The sequence below is a fragment of the Charadrius vociferus genome, unplaced genomic scaffold (assembly GCF_000708025.1).
Source record: "Charadrius vociferus isolate BGI_N301 unplaced genomic scaffold, ASM70802v2 scaffold711, whole genome shotgun sequence".
Classification (NCBI taxonomy): Eukaryota; Metazoa; Chordata; class Aves; order Charadriiformes; family Charadriidae; genus Charadrius; species Charadrius vociferus.
In genome coordinates, this window is record NW_009646852.1 from 569,741 (window position 1) to 592,913 (window position 23,173).

At 40.9% G+C, this 23,173-nt stretch overlaps 1 protein-coding gene across 1 annotated transcript in view; it reads right to left on the minus strand.

Moving 5' to 3' along the window:
- The window catches only part of BTRC (beta-transducin repeat containing E3 ubiquitin protein ligase), an 89,045-nt gene that overhangs the window by 47,960 nt on the left and 17,912 nt on the right, over positions 1–23,173 (minus strand). Inside the window, exons 2-3 of the mRNA XM_009894243.1 lie at positions 20,452–20,529; positions 7,794–7,883 (exon numbers count right to left, since the gene is read on the minus strand). Of these exons, the coding sequence (XP_009892545.1) occupies positions 7,794–7,883; positions 20,452–20,529 (168 nt within the window). The remainder of the gene's footprint in view (positions 1–7,793; positions 7,884–20,451; positions 20,530–23,173) is intronic.

Genomic DNA, 23,173 nt, shown 5'->3' on the forward strand with positions numbered 1-23,173 from the left:
CCCTGCCAGCTGTCTGCTGAAAAGGCACAGGCTTGTTCCTTGGCCCTAACAATGCAATTACAGCCCTGCAGATCGCACTGTTTGTGCATTAAGTACAGAGCCAAAACGAGGCGAATTGATCGTTTGACTTTTGGAGGGGCCATGTGATCTCTGCGTGCGGGTGATCCGGCATGCATCAGTGGGCAACACTGCAGCACACGCCTGACGATGAACTCGCTCCACGCGATTTCCCCTCCCCTGGCCGCTCCTAACAGCGAAGACGGTGGAGCCTACCCCACGCTAACCCCCATCGGTCTACAAAAACGGGCTCGTTGTTAGCAGCTCTCTTGCTAGGCTAAACTCAGAACTCAACTCTGCCTTCTGAAACGTGACGCTTGCCCACGCCAATGGCTTCCCTGCAGTGGGCTACACCAGGAAATGATTATTCCAGCGTTTCACACAAGCTTTAGAGCAAGAATTGGATGCATTTTTCAAGTAACGTTTTCAGTTCTAAAATTGGAAACTGAAAATATATCTAGTTAATGTCATGTTAATGGTATCTGTATTCTCCACCATCTGAGGGTGCTGCCACTGCAGGTAACTACTTAAGAAGTGAAACTTCTCTTCATGTTTGCGGCCACTTACCACTAAAGCCACCAATGATTTGGATTCCAAACTGTTTCACATATCCAGCACAAAAGAGCCCAAAGTACTTTACAAATGCAGGTCCAGTTTGTTTCATAACTCGTATACTGGTGAACGCTCCTTACAAGCTTAACATGACAGGACTTGAATGAAGACCTCAAGGCTGTAATTCTCTATGCAGCATATCAGCCACCAAACCAGCAAATACTTGGGGTGGAACTAAAGCATGTGACACTCCACACAACACAGGTGCAGTGGAATTTGATTAAGGATGCCAGGTCAAGTTCAAAATTTTAAAAGATTTCTTCTATTACATCTTCACTGCCTGTATACTGAGAGGATCCCAGGATAATTCAGTTTAGAAGGGACCTCAGGAGTTTTCCAGCCCAACCTCCTGCTCAAAGCAGGGTGCGTAATGAGGTCAGACCAGGCACCTCAGGGTTTCATCTAGCCTGGTGAAAACCTCCCATGATTGAAGCTGCAGAGCCTCCACAAGCAACCTGTTCCAGTTGACTGTCATCATTATGAAAAAGTTTTTCCTTATAACCAGTCAAACCTGAGAAGTTTCTAAGATCTGCGTGGGAGCCCTTCCAGTATGTACTTAACTCAGCTTCACAGGTAACGCAATTTGCTTTCTCCAGATTCCAAACCCAGGGCTCCAAAAAGTAGGAACACCTCCATCGAGTTGACCGAACTTTGGAAATAATTCTTCATATCAAGATTTTGCGTATTACCTGACTGACCATCCTCACTGCAGAGCTTTAAGAACTGATCTCCAGAACACACCTAGAGACCCTCAGCTATAAAGCAATTCATGAGTTAACTATTATATTACTATTTCTTCAAAGTCTCTTTCGCATTTAAAAAAAATCCAAGTGCAATTCTTTTTTAATTTGTGGCTTCATTGACATGCAAAGTCATTTTGGGTGGTAAGAGAAGCAGAAATGACAACCACTCCACAGTGTTTGTGTAACTGAAGACTAAAGAAGCCTGTTTACATGTAGTTTAACACTCAAAAGAAACTCTGAACAGCTGAAATGCCTTATAAATAGCTCAGACCCAGAGGAAGTGCAAACGTCTGCATTGTGAATTGTAGATCTTAATTACAGACAATGGCTGGTACAGCAAGTAGCACAGAAAAAAAAGTGAAACAGTTGCACTGTTCATGGTTGGCAATAATTCTTCAGGAAAATATTTACTATCAATCAGTTATGAGAAAAGGGACTCTGCGCTCATAAAACAGCACGTTGCTTCTCATACCACGACCATTTTGCTTCAGCATAATCTGAATTTAAACAGCTTGTTTCCTGCGGATATAATTTTGGAAATAAATAAAACAAGTCTATCAAAATCTGGAGAATGTGTATGGTGGGGTGGGGGGAGCAGGAATATCACATTTCTTTGTCAGTCATTTACGAAGAGATTATTAGACTGAGGGGAAGCTAAAGCATAAAGATTATCTTGACCCTTAAAAAAAAAAAAGAGAAATCACAATTAAGATAAGAGTAAACATATTACTAAGAAAAGAAGATCACCATCAGGTCAAAGCTTTTAGATAAACCCCTGATGCTGTTTTCTACTTATGCTATCTAAATACTGAGAATTCAGTTTCAAAGCACCTTATGAAAATTAAGTAATCCCAGCAATGTCCCTGCAATACCCGTCATTCACACAACCCTCTTTTTACAGACAGAATACCTGCAACAGAAGGCTAAAATGACATGCTTAAACTAGCCAGTGGCCAAAACAGTGTTTGTGCAGTTTGTAACGGACTCAAAAACTGTTGTCCCAGAGGAAAGTCCAAGCCACAAAAGGGGACATGTCTACCGAGGGGTTTCGAGTTGGAAGCATGTCCACTGACAGCTCCTCTGCATCATTACAAAGAAGTTTAATACTAAAAACTATGGTATGAAGAAACACACTTTCTCATTAAAACAGTTGAAGGAGTATCAGGAAAATGAATGTAGCTAGACAAATAATATTTGTTCATGATTAAATTGAGCTCATTTCAATCTCAAGGACTGCAAAGGCTTCAAAAGCACTGGAAAACTATGGATTATCTGAAGATATACCAACTCAGTTGTATATCACAACAGATCTCTGAGTTGGTTGTGCTGTTCACGCAAAGTAAATGCAGGGACACTCTCAGAAAAGAGAAGCCATCAATCTGTGACATAAAGGGACTTGAGAGTACAAGAGGGACACTCTTCAGATCAATTTGTCCTACTGCCAACTGGAACATTCAGCCTGGAACCCAAAACGTTTGTTTATTAAAGAGTACTCGCAGTTTCTCCTTTGAATTCATATAAAAATTTTGAGCTCTATTGTGCAGGCTGTTTTTATTCTGAAAATTCAGAAGTAGTGATGCAGAAAGAACTGACAAAGGAAGGTAGATTTCAATTATTTCCACCACTCCTTGCTTTAGTTGAATCACCCTTGATTGTAAAATGTGTAGCTATAGTCAAATGCATCTTTGAAAAAAAATTTCACATAGCGTACCTGAAGTGCCAAGCCCTGTTCTGTGTTTTCAGAATTCAACAGAACATAGCTCTGTCCCCCTGTACGCTACGAACAGCTTACCAAGCAGGCAGAACATGACTGCCTGCTTAAGCTGGACTTTTCATCCAAGGGTCAAAAAAAGCATCATACAGTTAGATTTCACATTTCTGCAAGGAGAATATTATTCAGTTCCCTTTCTGAAGAGAAGCAAGAAAAGCCATCAAATCCACAGAGGATAAAAACACAGTGCTAAAAATAAAGGGTATAAACCCTTCCTAGATTCCTAGTTCAATCCTGTAATCATGCACATTTTAAACTATGATGAACAGCAATCAAAGGTTCCCTAGAAGACACAACATGCTCAAAAGACTCTGAGAAGTCCCTTGGTTTGCCGGGACCTTAGAAAGCAGAACCAGTTATCACATGGAGGTAACAAGGAGCAGCTTGAAACAGCAGCCTAATTTTTCAAGGGTGGTGTGCTTGACTATTTTGCTGCCTCCAACTTCACTTATCTCAGATACAGATAGAGGCAGAGAACCTCTCCCAACTGCTGCTCAGTTCAAAACTAAGTAGAACCCGGGGGTGTTGTATGCCATTTAGAAGGTGTCTTTGTGCTGTCTCTGGCAGGTATGGCATAGGGTGCCTGTCTCTGGCACATGTAGGAAAGAATTCAATACGCAAAATGAAACTGAGAATACTTCTTTATATCGCAGATACAGACAAACGCAACTGACTGCAGGAATTAATAAACAGTAAAGAGCTATCTAGTGAATACAGGAAATGGGTACTGACTGTAGAACTCTGTGAGATCAGCTGTGCACCAGTCTCTTGCTGGGAAAGAAAAAGGCACTTTGAATCAGAAGGGTATTTCCATAATCCAGAGAACTGCAAAATCTAATGGACTCCACGCGAACACCAAAACTCAAACCCAATGTAGCCCACATTATGAAAGGGTGAAAAGGTAAGACCTGTTTGAAAAACCTCCAAGCAAAGGCTCAGCCAAGGTGACTGGAGACACATCAGAGCATCCCCCACTGCACAGCAAGTAGAAAGTGTGAAGGTCACCACATAAAGTAAATGGTCCCGGATGCAGAACAGAAGAGAAACTTGTTTGCACACCCAGGAGCATCACAAGAATCCTAGTGACATACCAGATGCCAGGGGATTTTTAACTGTGCCCCTCTCTAATTGAGGATGAAGCACACACCAACACCATTATCTGGCCTGAAGATACTGGCTTACAAAATATGGAACAAACAATAGGAGCAGATGCTCATTTGGCCAGATTTCAATAAGCCTCATTAAAACCAAACACCCTGTCCTTGGAGCTCAGGTTCATGCTACATTTCTACCTTATTTAAGCACCTAGCACCAATTCCTGAGAAAGCTGTCCACTTGTGGTCACACACCAGTAGTATCATAAAAAGAAATCCTGTCACAGACATTTTTTTTTATTTCTACAGATACAAACAGGAGGATTTTATATACGTGTGTGTGTGTACGCACATGTGTGTACACATATATAAAAACACAGACAGGGACTGCACTTCCTTTTTAAAGACATTAGGTTAAATATACATCAGACGTGTTGATCGTTCAAATGCAATAGGCAAAAAGATGCCAAAAGATTAATGAAAAAACTCCTGAGGATAGAAGACAACCAACGTTACAGATCACACAGGTAACATCTGTGCATCACAATATATAACTTTTAATTCAAGATCCCACCTCTTTAGTCAAAACATGAGCACGCTTGAAATAATTTCTTCTGCTCCTTATTTGCTTCTACCCAAATATACCCAAGTCCCATCAACGGAGTTTCAGAGGACAAATACCAGAAAAGCACAGCTAGGAACAAAATACAAATATTCATCAGAATGTGATATTATAGTTTTATTTTTGAATACCTGAATAAAACTTGATAATCCATAGGTTTGAAAAAGGCACTGAGCACCTGGCTGCACAGTCAGCATAACACTGTATACAAGACCAGGCAGACAAGGTTTCCTAACAAACACAAACTTCCTTGAGTGGTCAAAAAGACAGTAGCCCTACACCACTCTCTACGCTTGAAAATGCATATGTGTTTATTATAAACCTCTTTTCCCTTCATTTTAGAGAGAATGTGAGTTTTTAGATTGGTAAGTTACACCTGACTGTGCTATACAGAAGCATTCCTTCACAAGAGAGCATGATGGATGGACAGTACTTCAGTCTGAAAAAAGGTATCTAAATATTGATGTGTGTGGCCTCAAGGAAAACCACGTCAGTCTTTGAACAAACTTTAGAAACATCAAGCACACGATCAGCAAATGGCATTAATATGGTCTTAACAGAGCACAATTTTCTTTTTTGCAAGTAGGTGCAGAATTCTTTTGGAAAACTTGGAAAAAACATCGTCCCTTGCAGACCGACTGACACTTCTGACATGCATGTGACAACACTTACTGCAGCTCCCAGTCAGGGATGATACTGCATTGCAGAATCAGAAAAAGTAAATCATGATTTCCAAAGTAATCCTTTTTTGTCTTTCAATGTCAGTTTAAAAAACATTGAGACCTCTTTTCCAAAAGTGCTGCAGATAAAGAAAGCGACAGTTATAATTTCCAGTCTTCACCCTCTTGACAAAACATTTTAAAGTCCAAGGCTGTAAGACACATCAATCATGGAGGATAAAACTTGCCACATGCATAAGGCTAGGAGAAGGCCTCTGAACTCCTTAAATCCCATTTAAGCCCTTCACCTAGGGAACATTTAACAGTTGTGCCATTTGCCTGTGCCATCACTGAGTCATCTGCATTTAGCTAACTGGATTTATAAATGCTTCAACACTTCTGGAATTTGAAAGACAAGCTTTCTTAGAACATATTTCATTTTGGTTTGTAGCGGGGAAGGGAAAGGAACAGAGTACAACAGCCAATACTAGAGGAACTGTATCCCCAGAAAAGTCTGTATTTTTTTCCATATATATAAAAAAAAAACCAACATATATGCATGTGTATGTATATATGTTTTTCATATGTATGTGTGTGTGTGATGGCAGATTGTCCTATAGCACATAGAGACTCAACACTTTAAAACATATGCTTTTTCAGATCCAGCATGATGGTTCAAATTCATCCTCAATACCATAAAACAAGTCTTGCTGTTCCTGTCTTGAGCCCTACTTATACCTCTTACCATGATCCCAATGAAACACATTTTTAGGAGAGTTTATTATTTGGGGCATTAAGATGTTAAAGGTATGTCATTTCAGTTAAAAGAGGCATCACATGAATTAGCTCCTGCACATCCTTGCTCCTTAGTAAGATGATCAAACAAGATGCTATAAAGGAGACGGGGTTGAATGGGTTTACTCTAGCTCGCTTGCTGTGAGCTGCTTCATGGCATCAGAATGACGCGGTACGCCAATACAATTCAGTCAGAGCTGCTCTGGTGCTTTTCTCAGAGCTTCACCTACTTTGTATCATAAAGTGCCTTAGGAAGCAGTGTGCGATACCAGTTGTCTTAAGCTAAGAATGGAGGTGTCACTATTAAATATTAGCACTTTGTAGCAAGACTGGTAGCTTCTCTTAGAAGTGCTTCTCCACTGGAAGGTAACCTGGCATGTCAAGCACAGTTTAGGAGCGCTAAGCCACCTGCAAGCGCTATGACAAACTTTTATGATGGCAAATTCCCTGTCAGGAAACAAAAGCAATGGGACATCTAAATTTCACCAGAAAAACCCCAGCAAAGATTTAGCTGGGAAATTATCTTTAAAGGTCAATATAAAAGTGGGCCCCGAAGGGACAAGGCACCTTTAACAATCATTCAAAATATGAAACAAAAGGGACTTCAAGAAGATCAAGGAATAAATGACCAAACGAGAAAACAGGCTTTTGAGTGGTCAGGTTTGTGGTGACAGAGGAGCAACAAAATGCCAGCTGGTTTCAGTAACAGATGGCTGCGTGCACTGATCTGTCTTGCATGCCCATTTTAAACTTCCTCTCAGTGGAAATACGAAGCTTGCACAAGGCTAAACGCATCCTTCGCTCAGCCTTTCTATACATATTGCACCACGGTTCAAATGTTTTCCATTCACAAACAGCCTTACATGTATGCCGTTTTACTCTAGTTATGCTGAATTTTAAGAAAAGAGGGTGGCTAATGGCACCTCATCTTTTCCAATCACGTCTACTATAACTCTCAAGGAATGACTTTTCTCTGACAGGCTAATATCTCCCTTTTCCCTTTCCCTTAAATATATCCTTCACTGTATTTTAATTGTGTATCTTTCTTTGTGCACCTCCCCTCTGGTAGCTAAGAAAGGGAACCATGATACAAAGAGCTTTCATGCTGTATTTTTAGCATATATCTGGATATTTATCATTTGAAGTTGCCACAGCTAATTACATGGCAGGCATAGGTCATCCCACTGGAAAAGCCTATTACTTGTACAGCAGAATGAACCCTTCAATTCTAGATAGCTCAGGACTCAAGTAATCATTTCCAACAGAGAAAAATGGCAAGTCTGAAAACTCTGATCTGAAGGACAGAAAAGCATGCCCAAAATACTTACTTTCTGTTTAAATATTTTTTTCTAACTGTCATTTTTAACAAGAACTCTTCTTTGATTAACAATGAACAGTCTGCTAAAACCCCCTCAAAACCAAAGCCAAACTTTTACTTACTTTGGCCACACAATTTTCAGTCTTCATAGCAGTGCTTCCTAGACATACCGTTTCCTGGTTTAAGCACAGTCTGGCACAGCTGTTGTAGGTCTGCAGAAAGATGAAAATGGTTATGAATAGAAGAACACAATTTTCTTTCAGGCACCACGTTTTTGGCACAGGAATCCACAACAACTCTACTACATTTCCTTTTTCCTAAGGTGTAAATGTTTCAGATGAAAATAAACTAGTTTACAGCAAAAGCCTGTGTCGAGGGCATGCATGTCCTCTGAGAAGCTACGTACAATTTTATAGTTCTGAGACACAAAGGAAAAAAATATTTTTCTCCTCTTTTCCTTTGAAAAAGGGAAAAAAAACCCCACCCGATCTCAGTTATTTGGTCATTCAACAAAATGCTGCATAACTGAACAACTAAAGGAAGGTGATTTCTACACACTAGTTATCACAGTGTATGTCAAACGTTAATAAACATCCAATCTTCATCAGATAAAAATACATAGGCACAGTATGAGGGTTATAATCAGAAGTGAGCAAATGCAGACCACATCTCACTTGTTGTATTTCATCTTCCCAATTTTGGAAAGCTTTTTCTTTTAAAGTAGAATGTCTTTTTTCTTTAACTCATACACTGTTCTGCCCAAGGGACCCTCAGCTGAGGCTGCAGACTTTGGAGTCTTTGCAGAACACATTACTTGTAGTCCCTCCCTTTTTTAAGAGCAGCATACGAACAGTACTTATGAAGTGTGCTTAAAATTATACTTTGGTTGATTTGGCTATTTAAACTAATATGCCTGAAGAACTCCAGAGTTTCTAACGGAGGCTCCCCCCCCTACTTTCAACACCTTTTTAATTACCACTTGATTAAGCTCACATTTTCTAGTAGTAGTAGGAGCATAGTAGCACCTAACAGCTCCAGTATTGGATGAAAACCCCAGCGTGGGTCACCATTTACAGAAAACCGCTCCCAAGCAAAAGTGGCAGCCCAAAAGCAAACACAAACTTCCTTTGTTGCAAGAGAAGTAAGTGGACCATAGAGAAGATGTTGCTCCCTCAATAGTTGCGTGGGGAAAACCCAAGAAGAACGTTGACAGAGAATGAAATTAAACTTGCTACAAAGACATTTCCAAGAGCACTAAGTAAAACATACTAACATTCACGATATTTTTAAGATTGCCTTAAGGGGAGGATGCACAAAGATTTGTGGTGAACTGCCTGTCAGTTCTCTCCCTGTAATATTTGCTGACAATCTCTGAAGATCCTTCTTTCAGGGCTTGCTACAGATTTCTATTTGTTTGGTTTGAAACTAAGTCGACCCCAAACCTGCTACGGGTTACAAAACCCGCAGGCAACACGGGTGTGCTAAGGGCTCCTGAACCTCTCCCTCCACTCCAAGGCTACATCAGCAGAGCCAGACTGCAGACTCAACACCAAGCACCAACAAATGATCTCGCCTTTTTGCCCCTCTGCCACAGGCCTGACTCTGCACAAGATGTAGTCAGTGGCAACGCAGAAACCAGCAGAGGGACGTATTGCAAAGGACATCAGAGGCAAGAATGCAAAGAGATTAAAAGGGGGTTATGCCAAGCGACAGGAGATATGTCCACAAACCCCGTGTTCATAACAGACTCCAGCTCAGGAGGATGGTAAGCACCAACTGATGGGAACTGGGTGTTTACAATTAGGTTATGGCATTGTTCACTCAAGTTTTTATGAGCCTCATTAAGCACTCCTTACTGCCCAGCATGGGAAATCAGTATACTGGCTCAGGTGGATCTGTACTGGTCCAGCACAGTACAGACACTCTTGGGGAAATTCAGGAAATCACAGCCCTTTCCATCTTACTTCTTTACAGACCCCCTTTAAAAGTTCACCGTGAAACAGAAACAAAACGGAGCACAGAAGCCCTATCTTCTCCATCGCTTTAGCAGTTCATGTTTTATTTCTCAGTGAGCTCTCTAACCAGAAAACAACCAGTGACAGACAGGAATGCAGAATATCCTGGCTCCAGCAGATCTCCTTACAAGTCATAACATCGATATCTGCTACAACTAGCAGCCAGCTAGCAATTTCTGACTCTGGATCCAGAAGGAGGAACTGAAAAATTCAAACACACAAATCCTTTCAAAGTGCCGTGCAATGAACAGAGTGCATCTTTCAACAAGAGGAGGTTGACATTCAAACTGGGATTAGGCTACAAGCAAACAGAAGTCTGATGGACTCAACTTAGCTTCTTGCAAATATTTGCCAACATCATAAAACCATCACTCTGGTATGCACAGAACTTTCTCCTCAGAAGAAAGATCAGAATGGCATAAACTATTATAAATTGTGGCTTAGATGTAGCGGCCCAAGTGGCGGACAGAAAGTTGACATCATCTGCTTTGCACTAACATTCAGACAATACCATGAAAACTTCATTTTATAAGCATCATGTTAGTTAAAATCAAACAGATTCTGAAGGTGAAAAGCCATGAAGAGTTGACAGAATTCTTTGTTCAGTATTTACATTTCTGTAATTTAACCCATTTATCACAAATCTGCAATTTCTTTCAGTTGCAATTTAATTCCTAAAATTCCAGTAGCAGTATTTCTGCACAACTTATCTGCCACATACTGTAAATTTTATGAGGAGCCCTGACTCAAAGAAAGCTACTACTAACTCTACTTTGCAGATGAAAAGCTCAGTCACAAAAACATTTACTAAAAGCAACAAGGAAGCCTGTGGCTCCATGAACTGAACCATGAACCAAACTCAGATCTTGTCAGTCTTTTTCCTCCCAAGACAGGTATGCACAAACCTGGGTAGCAAGACAGCTTTTTAAAAGGTGAGCTAACAACAAGCTTTCTCTCACATTTACAAATGGGAAAGAGCAGACAATCCAAATACACAATGTGAAATACTAAATGCTAAATCTAAAAACCCTAGAACTTTCTGAGAAGGAAGCAAGCTCACTACGCCACTATTCAAAAGTTGCGTGCATGTCAGAATGTAGATACAAATAATTATTCCAATGTATTGCTTAATTTTTATTATTTTCATCCACACTTTACATCTCAGTGTGAACTACACCAACTGAACTTCCAGCGTAACTTGTTCATCAAATCCCACAACACCAAGACTAGTGACACTTGACAGAACTTGTATAGTATAAATTTAAAGCAGATAAAAAGAAACACATCTTCATACAGCAGGCAGTGAACTTCTGGAGCTTGCTGCCCCAGGACACCATAGAGAGAAACAACATCAGCAAGTGGAAAAAGGGGTTAACCAAACTCAGGGACAGCAGGTCCATAGAGTACTTGACAGAGATATCCCCCAGACATCCCAAGTGCAATGGCAGTAGATGCTGCAGGAGCGGAATGGAGCACAGAGTGACCAGACCCATTTGCTCTCATTCGACAGCATCTTCCACTGGAGTCAGCACTGGATGGGCAGACTCTGGGTCTGACTGACCTGGGCATTCCCGTGCTATTAATACCTCTCTGCCCTTTGACAACATGGCAATGATACTCAAATTCCTCTTTCCCAACCTTTTCAGCCACAGAAGGGAGACAAGAACATACTTTTACTGTGAGAATCAACTTTTACATAGATCTTTACATAATAAAATCACTGTGTAAGTGCCTACCAGACAGCCATTTAGTCCTTCAGTAGCTCTTTGTTTGTCAATAAAAGTAGTGGGAATAGAGAAAATTAAATGGAGTAGGTAGGATGGATTCAACCCATCAGGATATAGATTTGAGAATAAAACACTCATCTTTAGTTCAATGTCCATTACTATGTTTGCAAAGTTACAAAGTTCTTCTGTTCTTATTTTCACATTCTCACAGAAGAATGCATTATTAGCCTTGTGGGATGAATAAAAAGGGTAAAGAAGATTCATGTGCATGTTCTATTATACACTTAAAAAGGTTTCAAGCAAAAAAGCAGACGAAAGCCTAGTTCTCCCTTAAAGTCCCGGGGGAAAAAAAAATGTAATGTCACTCTACTTAATAGGTCTCAACGGAAACGTACTGATAATGTTGCAAAGAAGCTGCATCTGGCTTGTGAAGGCATGAGAAGCTGGGAAAATATATTGTGAAGGTAGTACTGTATGGCTGCCCTCTTCCAGTGTTCCTTTGTAGGCAGCAGTCACTGGCTATTGTGAGACACAAGATTACTGCTGGACGCGGAAATCTGATTTCATCTGGTCTGGTTATATTTGTGTTCATACACTAAGAGTTACTAGTGAACAGACCTAACTGAAAGCAGAATGAATGTCATATCCTCAAGTAATAATGCAGAGCCCTACATTTTAAGTGAAACATTTGATGGTGCCTCATGCTCCTTTCACTCACTGCAATGCCTGTGGGAACACTGACTAACCTAGAAGAAATCCAAGAAAATCAAAACCAGAACGAAGCCTCGGAAAAGGAAATTTCCCACGCTCACCTTTAAAGCTCAATCCTTTTACGAATCTCATCTAATTTGCACCAAAACTGTTCAAGTTTCTCCTCACCTTTCATCAAGATTAGAGGTTTCTTCACCAAGGAGAAGCAGTCTGAAATGGTAGCCTGGTTCAACGCCACAGGCAGATAGCTTTGCGTTGGAGTGCTTTAATATGTTTTTATATTGCATATAAAGCATGCAAACATAAAGCAGTTTGTTGAAAACTACCTTCTTTGTGGAAGCTGGCTGTAATTCTGAACAAGTTTTCAATTTTCGTACTGCTGCTAGGGTAAAACATTTTAAAGAGTTTAATTTTTACAGTGGCTTCAATGACACGAGATTATCTAACAAAGTAATGGTTAATCAATAGAGGGTTTAGTTGTCAGGTGAAACATATAACACACTAAAAGGGATTGATTGCAAGGCTCCTCCTTATTTACTGAGAGGTATATATTTAAAATGACACAAACTTGTTACCAAGCTGTATTCCTTTAACCTTGCAAAAGCCGTTTGAGAAGAGTGTTAAGCAGTCCTATAGCAAAACAAGCTCTAATGAAAAAAAAAAAAAACAAAAAAAACCCACTACAAATATATGGCAGCACCAAATCATGTCAGAAGCAGGGGAACCACAAAGCTGTATTCACTCTCAGCCAAAGGCTTAAAATGCCACAGAGACGCTAGACTATGGTTCACTAAAGATAGAGCTGCATCTGATCTCATTCCGTATGTGTCTTTGGTTACATTTTTCTTTTTAAAGAAAGTACGATCCTGCTCTTTGACATAAACACATAAACATTTCTACTCTTGTCGGCGTAGCTCTGGACAAACACTGAACGCCAACCTGAAGCCTCGAACCCCAGGCAGAACTCTGTGTGTGTGCAGCTTTTCTGCCATTTTTTCTGAGAATCCCCAGTCCCTGAACAAAACTCCACTTTCTAATAGAAGCTGCAACCCAAGAGTTCAATAAGGTTTCCCCCCGCAATAGTTAATAATTACATGATTTATCAGAGAAAGATAACACTAATAAAAACACAGCAAAAAGACAAACCCCATACCCTCCCTTCAAGTCATTTTCAAGGAAAAGATTATTAAACTGTTCTTTTTGAACAAGGGCTTTTGTAGCTAAGCACAAATTGCCAAACGGTTAGAAAAAAAGTTATTAGACTCAGAAGAATTCAGCAGAAGTGGGAAGTTATATAAACAAATCACTCCAGCAGATTTGGAAAGATCGCTTTCATCTTACTTAGAGTCTTAGGAGACTTGCATTAATTACCCTTTAAAGGTCTTTCACATGGACTATTTAAAATAAATGCAATTTATTTATTTATTTCAAATGAGGTGCTGCTTCTGAAAGAATTAAGTAATCTCAACAAATTTAAAAACGTTTTTATAAACAGGTAATTAAAAAGAAGGCTAGAATTAAGTCAAGCTGTAAAACATTACCCAGGATTCGCCGCGATTATATTCTTAAGACGAAATTTTTGTTATCCCTAGCCCAGCCTGGGGAAGGGTAGTCTCCACGGAAAGTCGTAAGACAAAATAAAGACCAGCCAAACAAAAAACTACATCATTTACAGGATTTTCCCTAAAGCACAGTTTGTCATATTGCAATTACACCTTGCCGACTGTGAAAGCCAGAGTCCTTAATATTGCCACTAGAGGGAAGACGTGTCTCAACACATGGCAATGGTAGTTGGGGAGTGGGTTTTCTTGAGCAATTACCATAACAAAGCTCCCTTGGCTGTGTGTACCTTCTAATTACTCAGTACAATTAAAATGACTTACCTAAAACAAACAGAAAAAAAAAAGGCCCCTAAAACAAAAAAACCTCAAGACAATACAAACAAAAAGCCTTACTCCAATCTGCCTGTTATCTGAAATTACATTAAAGCTGAAGATCTTTTTTCCTCATCCATCAATGCGCAGAGGGGGAAACAAAAAAAGAGTACGCCACAATGCCCAAACACCACGGGGTTGTTCAGCACAGTAAAAGCATTACAACAAACAAAAACAAAGAGCAAGGAGAACTAGATCTCTTGTTAAAGAAAAGAAAAAAAAAAAAAAGAAAAAGGAAATGTCGTGGTATTTAGCCATCTGGTAGCTGCTTGAAAACAAATTGTCCTCAAAAGAGCAGAAATACAGTATCTCTTCTCTCAGTTCACTGACTTATGAATCAGACTTTTTTTTTTCCCCTTGGTTTTTTTTTTTTAAATACAGGCATGGTAATGTTATACTTCTGTGCTGCTGCTGCTGCTTTCACTTCCTTCTTGTCCCACTGTGCAAAGATAACCATGGTCATCCCAATCAGATCCGGTTATTCCAACTTGGATGCATTATTCGCAGCCTTTTGGGATACATCTTGTTTGGGCCATTGTTCAAAATCCCTCAGGATTTTTTTCTCCTGACAGCTACTTGCTGATTTTTAAACCCTTAAATCTTTCATTTTTATAAGGCGCGTCATTAAGGGAAGATGGCAGCCAAGTGATTTTTCTTTCCATTGACAATTTGTGACATTTTTCCAGCAGCGTGCAAGGTGTTGAAAACCTGGCAGCTGTTACCTCCCGGGATGAAGATCCTTTTTTATCCTCCCTTGACAGTTTAACTCAATGGGTCAGCACCTTTAAAGACTGCAAAGTACCACTGAAGTGGATGGAGGCTTGAATTACTGCTCCCTCCCTAATCAATGTAAACCCTCACTGCAGGTGAAACTCTTCATCTATAGAGGTGCATGGGGGAGGAAAATGTAATGCCCTGAGCCAGATGGTTTTCATCTTGTTTTTTAAAGAAGAAAGGAACAAGCTAACAAGGGGACAGCTACTTTGTTAGCTTCTTGGCCTCTCTCATGGCTTTGGATCCCCAGGGTTCCAGCCACACAAGAGAAAGAATACAGAAAAACATAAACACTTAAAGAAATATAACTAGGGGGCTGGCAACACGCTGCTTTCAAAGAGTTGAGAGCCCTGTTCAGTGCTTTATTTATCACTGCCCACGTTCTTCGGATGGTAAGTGGACATGGACACAAAGGGCAGGGGGAAGCAGACAACACTTGCAATTTACTCAATTACAGAGGAATGCAGAAATGTGGCCGGGTGACAGATTCCTATTAGCACTAATGCTGAAAGAGCCCAGTGGCCTTTCTGCCACAAGGCAGCGTTCCCATTGTAACTTAGACGCCGGCACAACCCGCCTTGGCTACTTTTTTAACACGCATTAAGTGTCGCAGAGGAACGGAACTGATTTTTTTGTTGTTGAGCATAAAGAAAAAAAATTAAACAGAAAGAATAATCTTAAAAGTGAGACTAAGGACATAGTTCCAGCAATTTCAGGAGGCTTTTCAGCCAGCAACTCCTACTTGCAAGCGTTAATAGCATAAAAGAAGAGGTAACCAGGATAACTTCATAGACCAGGTATGTCCTGCCTTGGCCAGCTCTCCAACAGAAGCCAAATTTGAGCTGCAGCGTCCTCCCCGGAGAGAGGGAAGGAGGGAGGGAGGAAGAGAGAGAGGAAAGGAGGGAGGGAGGGAGCTGAAGGACCCTCACTCCCTCCTCGCTGTGTAACCTTCCCCACCAGTCAAAAAGAGGGCTTCAACTCTGCACGGCAGAAATACTTCTGAGGAGGAGACATACGCCTGGAGAGGAGCCCTAAGCAGCGGGATGAGGCCACCAACTGGAAGTAAACAGTTGACGGTTACTACTTTTTGTCTTTCCTTTGCTCCACCTTCTTTAACCGCTTTCTGCTACTTACTGTTTGCTTGTGTATTGGCTTTAAACTCTTAAGATCAGACTGCGCCTATTTCAACTTTGCAATAGCATCTACAGCATGTTTTAGGCGCTACATGTAATTTTGTAAAACGATCTCAAATCTGTAAGAGTGAACTGAGACGATATTCTGTGTCAAAATGGTAAGAGGGAAAATTCTTGAAAATGCTAAGGGGCCCGTTTGAATGGGGTAACAGACAGGGATTTTATCCCCCCGGACTTCCATCTGGAAGCTCACAGAAAGACAGCAGAGTCCAACGTGAGGTTCGCAGGAGGCACAGTGCAGCAGCCTCGCTGCTGCCAGCATTTCCCCACAAGGCACCTTCACCCACAGACAAACCACAGCAGCAAAAGGCACTTCATTATTGCTGCACCGAAGAGAAGGCAGGGAAGGGTTTTAAACAACCTGCATTGTGCCCATCTTCTTTAAAAACCAGCGGGGTAATCAAGTTCAGGGCAGCCCCGGACAGCTGCCCTGTGACCTATTCATGTTGACCCCCACTATTCATCACTTTCCTTAGGACTATAAGGGCAAGCTCCCGGGGAGTGACCACCACAATAGACAGATACGAGCCAACAATAATACGGTTCCTGCAAAAAAAAAAAAAAAAAACAGATGGCACTGCAATAAATTTACAAATCTGCATTCATGGCTCTGTTAAAAACACCCAGAAGCTAAAAGGCTGGAGGGGCCCCCAGAGAGCTTCCCCTTCCCCGTTTCTAAAGGCCGGCTCTCTCCCCAAGACTATTGAGCTCATGTTCTTCATAAATGAAGAATGGAGACATAGCCCTTAAAATAACAAATGCCTGACCTAATCAATCTAGTGTTTGGGTCTAACGCTAAATGATAGGCACTGAAAACTAATTATGTTTTTTGGCAAGGAAGTTGAATTAAAATGGAAACACGCAGGTTAAAAAGGCACTGAAGCATTTGCGAGTCCCTTTGAAAGGGCGGCACACACACACACGCGCTCACACGCAGGGCTTGAAACAGGAACCTGATTCAATAACTCATGCATTTATTTTTAAAATGAATCAGATTAGTCCCATGTGTGACCTGCCGGTCCATCTGTATGAGCTGGACTTAATGGGCACTCTTCTCACGCTTACTTCAGTTTGAAGTATGAGAGAGATAAATTTAGTTTAATTTTCAACAGATCAAGCTATCCATTTTCCAAATGGACCATCTGGATCAGCCTATTAAAATTAATTTATAACTTTGCAGTGTGAAAATTCGTTTGTTAGCTTAAATAAAGTTGCCAAAAACTTTTGCCACTTGTCATTGTTTTTTCTGGAGTCTGTTTTCATACTCTGATTTTCAGTTTGCCCCTTCAAAATGTAATTTTGTCAGATCAAGCACTCAACAAGAACTGAACGTTTGCATCCTTACTTCAAAATGTCATAGCTTAGATCTTTTCACTGTTCCAGCCAACAGTGTCAAGTTCATTGCCTTTTTCCGTTTCCTTTTCCAAGGCTAATCTCCATGTCTCTTCTGTGTTGCTGCCCCTCACGCACCTAAGAGTGGCCGTGCCTCCCACTTCCAGCACACCAAGGACACAGCTCCACTTGTTGAGACTTCTGAAGACAGCCTTTTCCAAGAACCATTTTAATCAACAGAAGACTTTATTTCTCCTAATAAGAAGTCCATAGCACTAAGCAATGGGGGTCTTCAGCCCCTGCTTACAACTTCAGAGGCTTAAGTAAACATTACACCTTCTTATTAGGTCCACCTTCTAGTATGCGTGTTCCACAAACCCACCTGAGAAAACATTTATGGCTAAGGCTTCATACCAGCACTGCAAACAAGGCAAGAAAAGGTAATGCACCTTTACTTAGACTTGTCAGCAGCTGAACATGTCAAGACACCACATTGCGCCTGAAGTGGTCTGATGCATCTCATTAATTTTCTAAAACTAATCAAGAAGTACTAAATATGTGGACACTTTAACTGGAAAGACCATTTAAGTCAACAGACTTCTCCTCTATCCACATACACACATTCAATTCCTCTGTGCATGTAGGTCCATGTTCCCCAATAATGAAATTTTAATAGTGGTGTGTTGAGGGAGAGACAGAAAATATGAAACTGTACACCGAATATTTACCAAATTAGCATCTTTCCACTAAGGTGGAAAGCACTTTTTGTGTATTACTGCTTTGACAGTAATTTGCATGTCAGATCTTTTTGGTTTTGCAAAATATGGATAGATGTAAGACAGGATAGCCACTCTGCATACCTTCCTGCAGGAGATGCAGATCTTCCCAGTAAGTATCACTCTGCTAATTGATAATGAGTATGTGGGCACATGGCTTCATATGTGCCTGATTTCTGCAGCTGGAGTTGGAAAACTCCCCTCTGCTTCTCGTCCATCACTAAGAAAAGAGGAGCAATTCGAGGTTCCAAAATGCTTAGACAGCTTTATTTACGCCTACACAAAGAACCAAAATTCCTTCTACAGCAGGCACAAAATCATGGTCAACCACCTCCTATGATCTAGACAAGAGGGCACTTGCTTTAAGACTAAGACTACATCTTGAACTTGTCCACAAATACTTCTCAACACAAAAGGCCCCAGACAGCAATCGGAAGACCCAAGGGGTTTGACCTGCATCTGTCACTGTAAAGACTGGACACAAAGATGGAAACTCATACAACATCTCAACAATATCCTGAAACATAGCTAACCAGCTTTGACTTAAACAATGTCCACGTGAATTATTTCCAGTATGAAATATCTATACAGTAGTGGGTTTTGAGGTGTATTCTTGATATCTAGGCACGTTGGTTACGATGAATCATGGGCTTGTTGCAAAGACAGCTTTCCCTGGATGATAAGAATACTTCTGCAGATTGAAATATAATGGAAGGGAAACCCAACTCAAGAAACTGTACCTTCTTATTTGTATAATACTGCTCGTGAATATTTGTCTTCTCCTTAATTAATAATCATAAAGAAGGACTCAGTGTGATGAAAAGGCACACGACAGGTAACTCAAGTTCCTTTTGACTTAACAACTCTTAACTGTGAACGTTTTCTTGGAGAAGAGACATACACTGTTTCTTGTTGAACCTGAAGGCTTGCCAACACTAAGATAATTCTAAGATAAAAAAACCCAGTTATCTGTTGCGCTGGTGACAGTGTTGGCTATCCTGGGGATACACAGTAGGGACCGAATAGCTTTGCCCTCTGCCTCTAGTTCTCATTGTTTGCTGCTGAATGCCAGAAACATTTTAAGTTTGGTGTAACATATTTAATCAATTCCACAAGGTAATCTTTCTCAGCAGTTTCTGGGACCTTACGTATTATCCTAGTGTATTGACTCTTGTCTAAAAGACTTACATGGACTACATTTGTTAGCTGGACCTGTCCTAGCCACATGTCGTCCTTCACATGACACCCAGTCCCACAAAATTACACACTCCTAACACAACATATTATTTAAAAACAAAACAAAAACCCCACCCCACCCCCCAAAAGCAACAACTCTGAGAACAAGTACACTATATCAAAATGATATTTCTTCCTTTACTATGGTTCTGACCCACAATTTCTCTTGCAAATAGCAGCAGTGGGGCAGCGTATTACCACCCGATTCCTCTCCTGAGACTGCTGCTCCTGTAGCCGAGATGCAGAAGGAAATGTGCCAATTCCTCAGCTGTTGCAATGTGTGGCCTGGGGTATTCACTTAAGTCACGTTCATCAATGGTTTTACTCTGATATACCAGGCAGCAAACTCGGGCAGCTGAGGCACAGACATATTTTTTGCTTCTGCTGCCTCAAGGTTGCAGGGGGGAGAAAGAGCAAGGTGCTATGTGAAAAAGGATCTGAAATCACTAAATCCAACTTAAATACCCAAGAAATCGCAAGCCAGACCCCCTTTGTTGGCCATGGGGATTAAAAAAAGTTATTATTTTGAATTGGTAAGAAATTTTCTTTACTATAGAATGCAAAGAGATTATGTTTTCTCAGACCACTCTTTCTCCTTTCTACCCATTAGTAATTTATATAAGTGTAGAAGAAACAAGAATAGATCATTTTTCAGGTTATTAACCTGGACATCACCTCCAAGAAAATTTACCGTCAAGAGCAATGAAAAGCTTAATTGTTATAGAACACTGAGATTCTTGATCTGAAGCAAGGCAAAATATACTACAAATAAGACAGGAACAATTACAGAAGCAAGGGCTGAAGAGGTCTTGATGAACACCAAATGGAGAAAGGTAAATCTAGAGAGTCAGAGCTGACTGCACTACACAGGAGTCTAGATTTCTTTAGAAAGAGTCATCAAACTCTCCTGAAAGCTAAATATCTGTGTCTGATTTTCCTGGATACAATGTGACTTGCTCAGACTTCAAAGGAGAAAAGAAAGGATTTCCATGAGCACAAGTCAGACTTCAGCTTCCAGAAGCATTTACGGATTCAAATAGCTAGAAAGTTTTATTGCATTTTTAAAGAGACTGATCACATACCTGTCTAAGTGAATTCTTCTCAGGAATGATCTTCCTAGGGGGCTCATCATTATTACAGTCTTCTCTCTCAGAGGAATTCTGTGAAAGAAAGTAAGCTTTAATTCAGTTCTTATCCCTAATATCACTCTGCGAGGAGAAAAGAAACAGAATATTTGTACTACACAGGCTGTAGTATTTTACGCGTACGTATACTGGAGGCTAACTTGTACTTTTAAGCCAAACAGCTTGTTACGGCAGAGAAAGAATTCCTCCTCCTCAATGCAACAATGTACCACTGTGCCTGTATCTACTGAAGAAGCCTGTACTTTGAGGATTTATTCTGAATCTAGCAATAATGGCTACTTTGAAAAGCTGAAATGGTGGTTGGATCAGCATGGCAACACCAGCGCTCCTGAACACCCCAGAATAACTATATAAAACAGTGGAACCTGTGGAAAACAAAAGGTTGTGAAGGGGTGCCACTGTTGTTCTCTGTGCCCCTATGCTTTTAATCTGCCTAACAATTAACTGCACTGAGTCTGCTTGGCTGCCAAAAATCATAGAGGAATTACGACAGGCCTAAATTCTGGTGAAATAGGTTGTCAGGAGATCCTTAAAAAAAAAAACCAAACTCCGTAGGTAGCATATAATATCATGGCTATGTTTTTCACTCCTGCTCCCTGACACTACATACATGTACCATTTCTAGAAAGACTGATGCTCCAAAACTTAAGCTGCCACCTCCAAAAAGAAGAGCATCAATAAGACAAGAGAAGGTGGACAAGAAGAAATACAAGGGCTTTTCCAGCATGAGTAAGAAAGACCACCTTGCCAGGAGACTTTTGTCCTGTTAACCTCATGATTAAAACCAATTATTACTTGTTTTAGAGAAAAGATAGGCTATAGTTTATCTCAGGGCATGCACAGTCTATAGCAAACATTTGGTTAAAAACTGCTGGGTATGTGGGGGGAATCCTGTCCTCACTGCCAAAGTCAGCTACTCAGGAAGACAGCGTTCCTTTGCACAGGTTCAGCCACTGCGCTGACAGAGTAATGACAGCCAGCTTTGGGGGAATCCCACACACACATCTAAAATCAGTTTGATCACCACAGTATTCATAGCCTTAGGCCACATTCCCACGCATTCAGTAGTGAGCAACTAAACAGGTTTTAAAGAGATACAGAAAAACTGCTTAGGGAGAGCTGTGCCAGGAAAAGGGTGGTTTTCCAGTTACTTGCAGACAAGCTCAGGAGCGCGTATGTTAAGGCAGAAGTTTGCATTCTGTACCTCTCCCGCCTCGTCCCCCAAATAACCTGTCCTTCACTGAACACGGCTCTGCCCAGCTTCTCACAGAGCCAGCTTCCAGCCCAACACCTCAGGAGACAGAAGTGGCATCTGTTGGCAAAAGGAGGAGCTGGACCCTGCGAACAGCCAGCGTGGCAGAGCAGGGCTAGCAGAAAGCAAGCAGGCTGCGGGAAGCCATCAGAGGAGCAGTGTGCTCGTGTGCCCACTGCAGTGCTGCGTGATCAGGCACCGTCTAGGCAGCTCAGCTTTGCTGGTCTGGTGAAGGGGAAGAGAAGGTACTGCCAGAAGGTAGGGCAAGGGTAGAGCTGTTTGCTGAGAAATGGCAGACAAGGGGGAAAAAAAAAAAAAACACCAAAAACAAACCACAACCAAAAGACCCCACTTGGGATGTCATAAAATTGTCAGGAGGATTCTGTGTACATCAAGGCTTTTTGAGAGTTTTGTTTGTTTTTTTTTAAACAAGATATAGAACCTGCAAGGCACCAAGACATCTGGGATGCTGTAACCAGGGTTTTATAATGGAAATCAATCCTAAACAGGCCTGATAAATTGCTGTAAGAGGCTCGCTTTTAAAAGTTTTCATACGAGGCCTCAGCCAGGACCAAGTTATTACATTAAAACCAGCTTAGAAAGGACCATGATCGTAAAAACATACAAGCTAGAATCACGTATCTCCAAAAAAGGAAGGTCAGGCATTAAAGCCGTTCCTTTCTGCTCATGAAATACAGTTTAGTAAGTGGTTAATTCAAGTAAGGATTTAACCTTAAAAACAATTTCCCCTTCCAAATAGTGAAATCTTGCATTCTTCTCGCCTTTCAAAGCCATTAAGGATTCTCCCTCAAAAAACATCAAAAAAGCAGGAAAATCAGTGCTGCTGGTGAACTGTCAGCCCTTATTTTGAAATTCCTAGTTACTGCAAAGCATCAAGTTATCTACTTTTTCTTTAAGCCGAGCATCTAATTTTAAGAGCAAGCAGAGGACCATTTTGCATTCATTATCTTTATAGGTGGCAAGGCTAAGAGGTTGGCTGAACAAAGACCAGACAAAGACTGCCAAGTGCATATGGTGGTTCACAGCGTGGCGTCTCACCATTCTACAGCACCAACACAGCAGCTCCAATAGCAGACTATTAAAGAGGAGCGCTGCTCATGCACTTTTGTCGGCAAGTAAGTTACGCTTGGTGAAGACAGAATGACTGGAAAGCATTACACTTAAGAAAAAGCACAGATGTTTATAACTCCCGCTCATTTCTCAGGAATAGGAAACCCATCAATCCAGGAGCAGGTACAAGACCCTGCCTATTTCAGGACTAACTGCATGGAAGTGAATTTCACTTGATAGGGGAACACTTAGCCATGGCCATGGGAAGAGCATAACGTAATCGACTGAAACGGTACATCTATATATTTCTCCTTGCTGAACAAGGTAGGAAGAGAG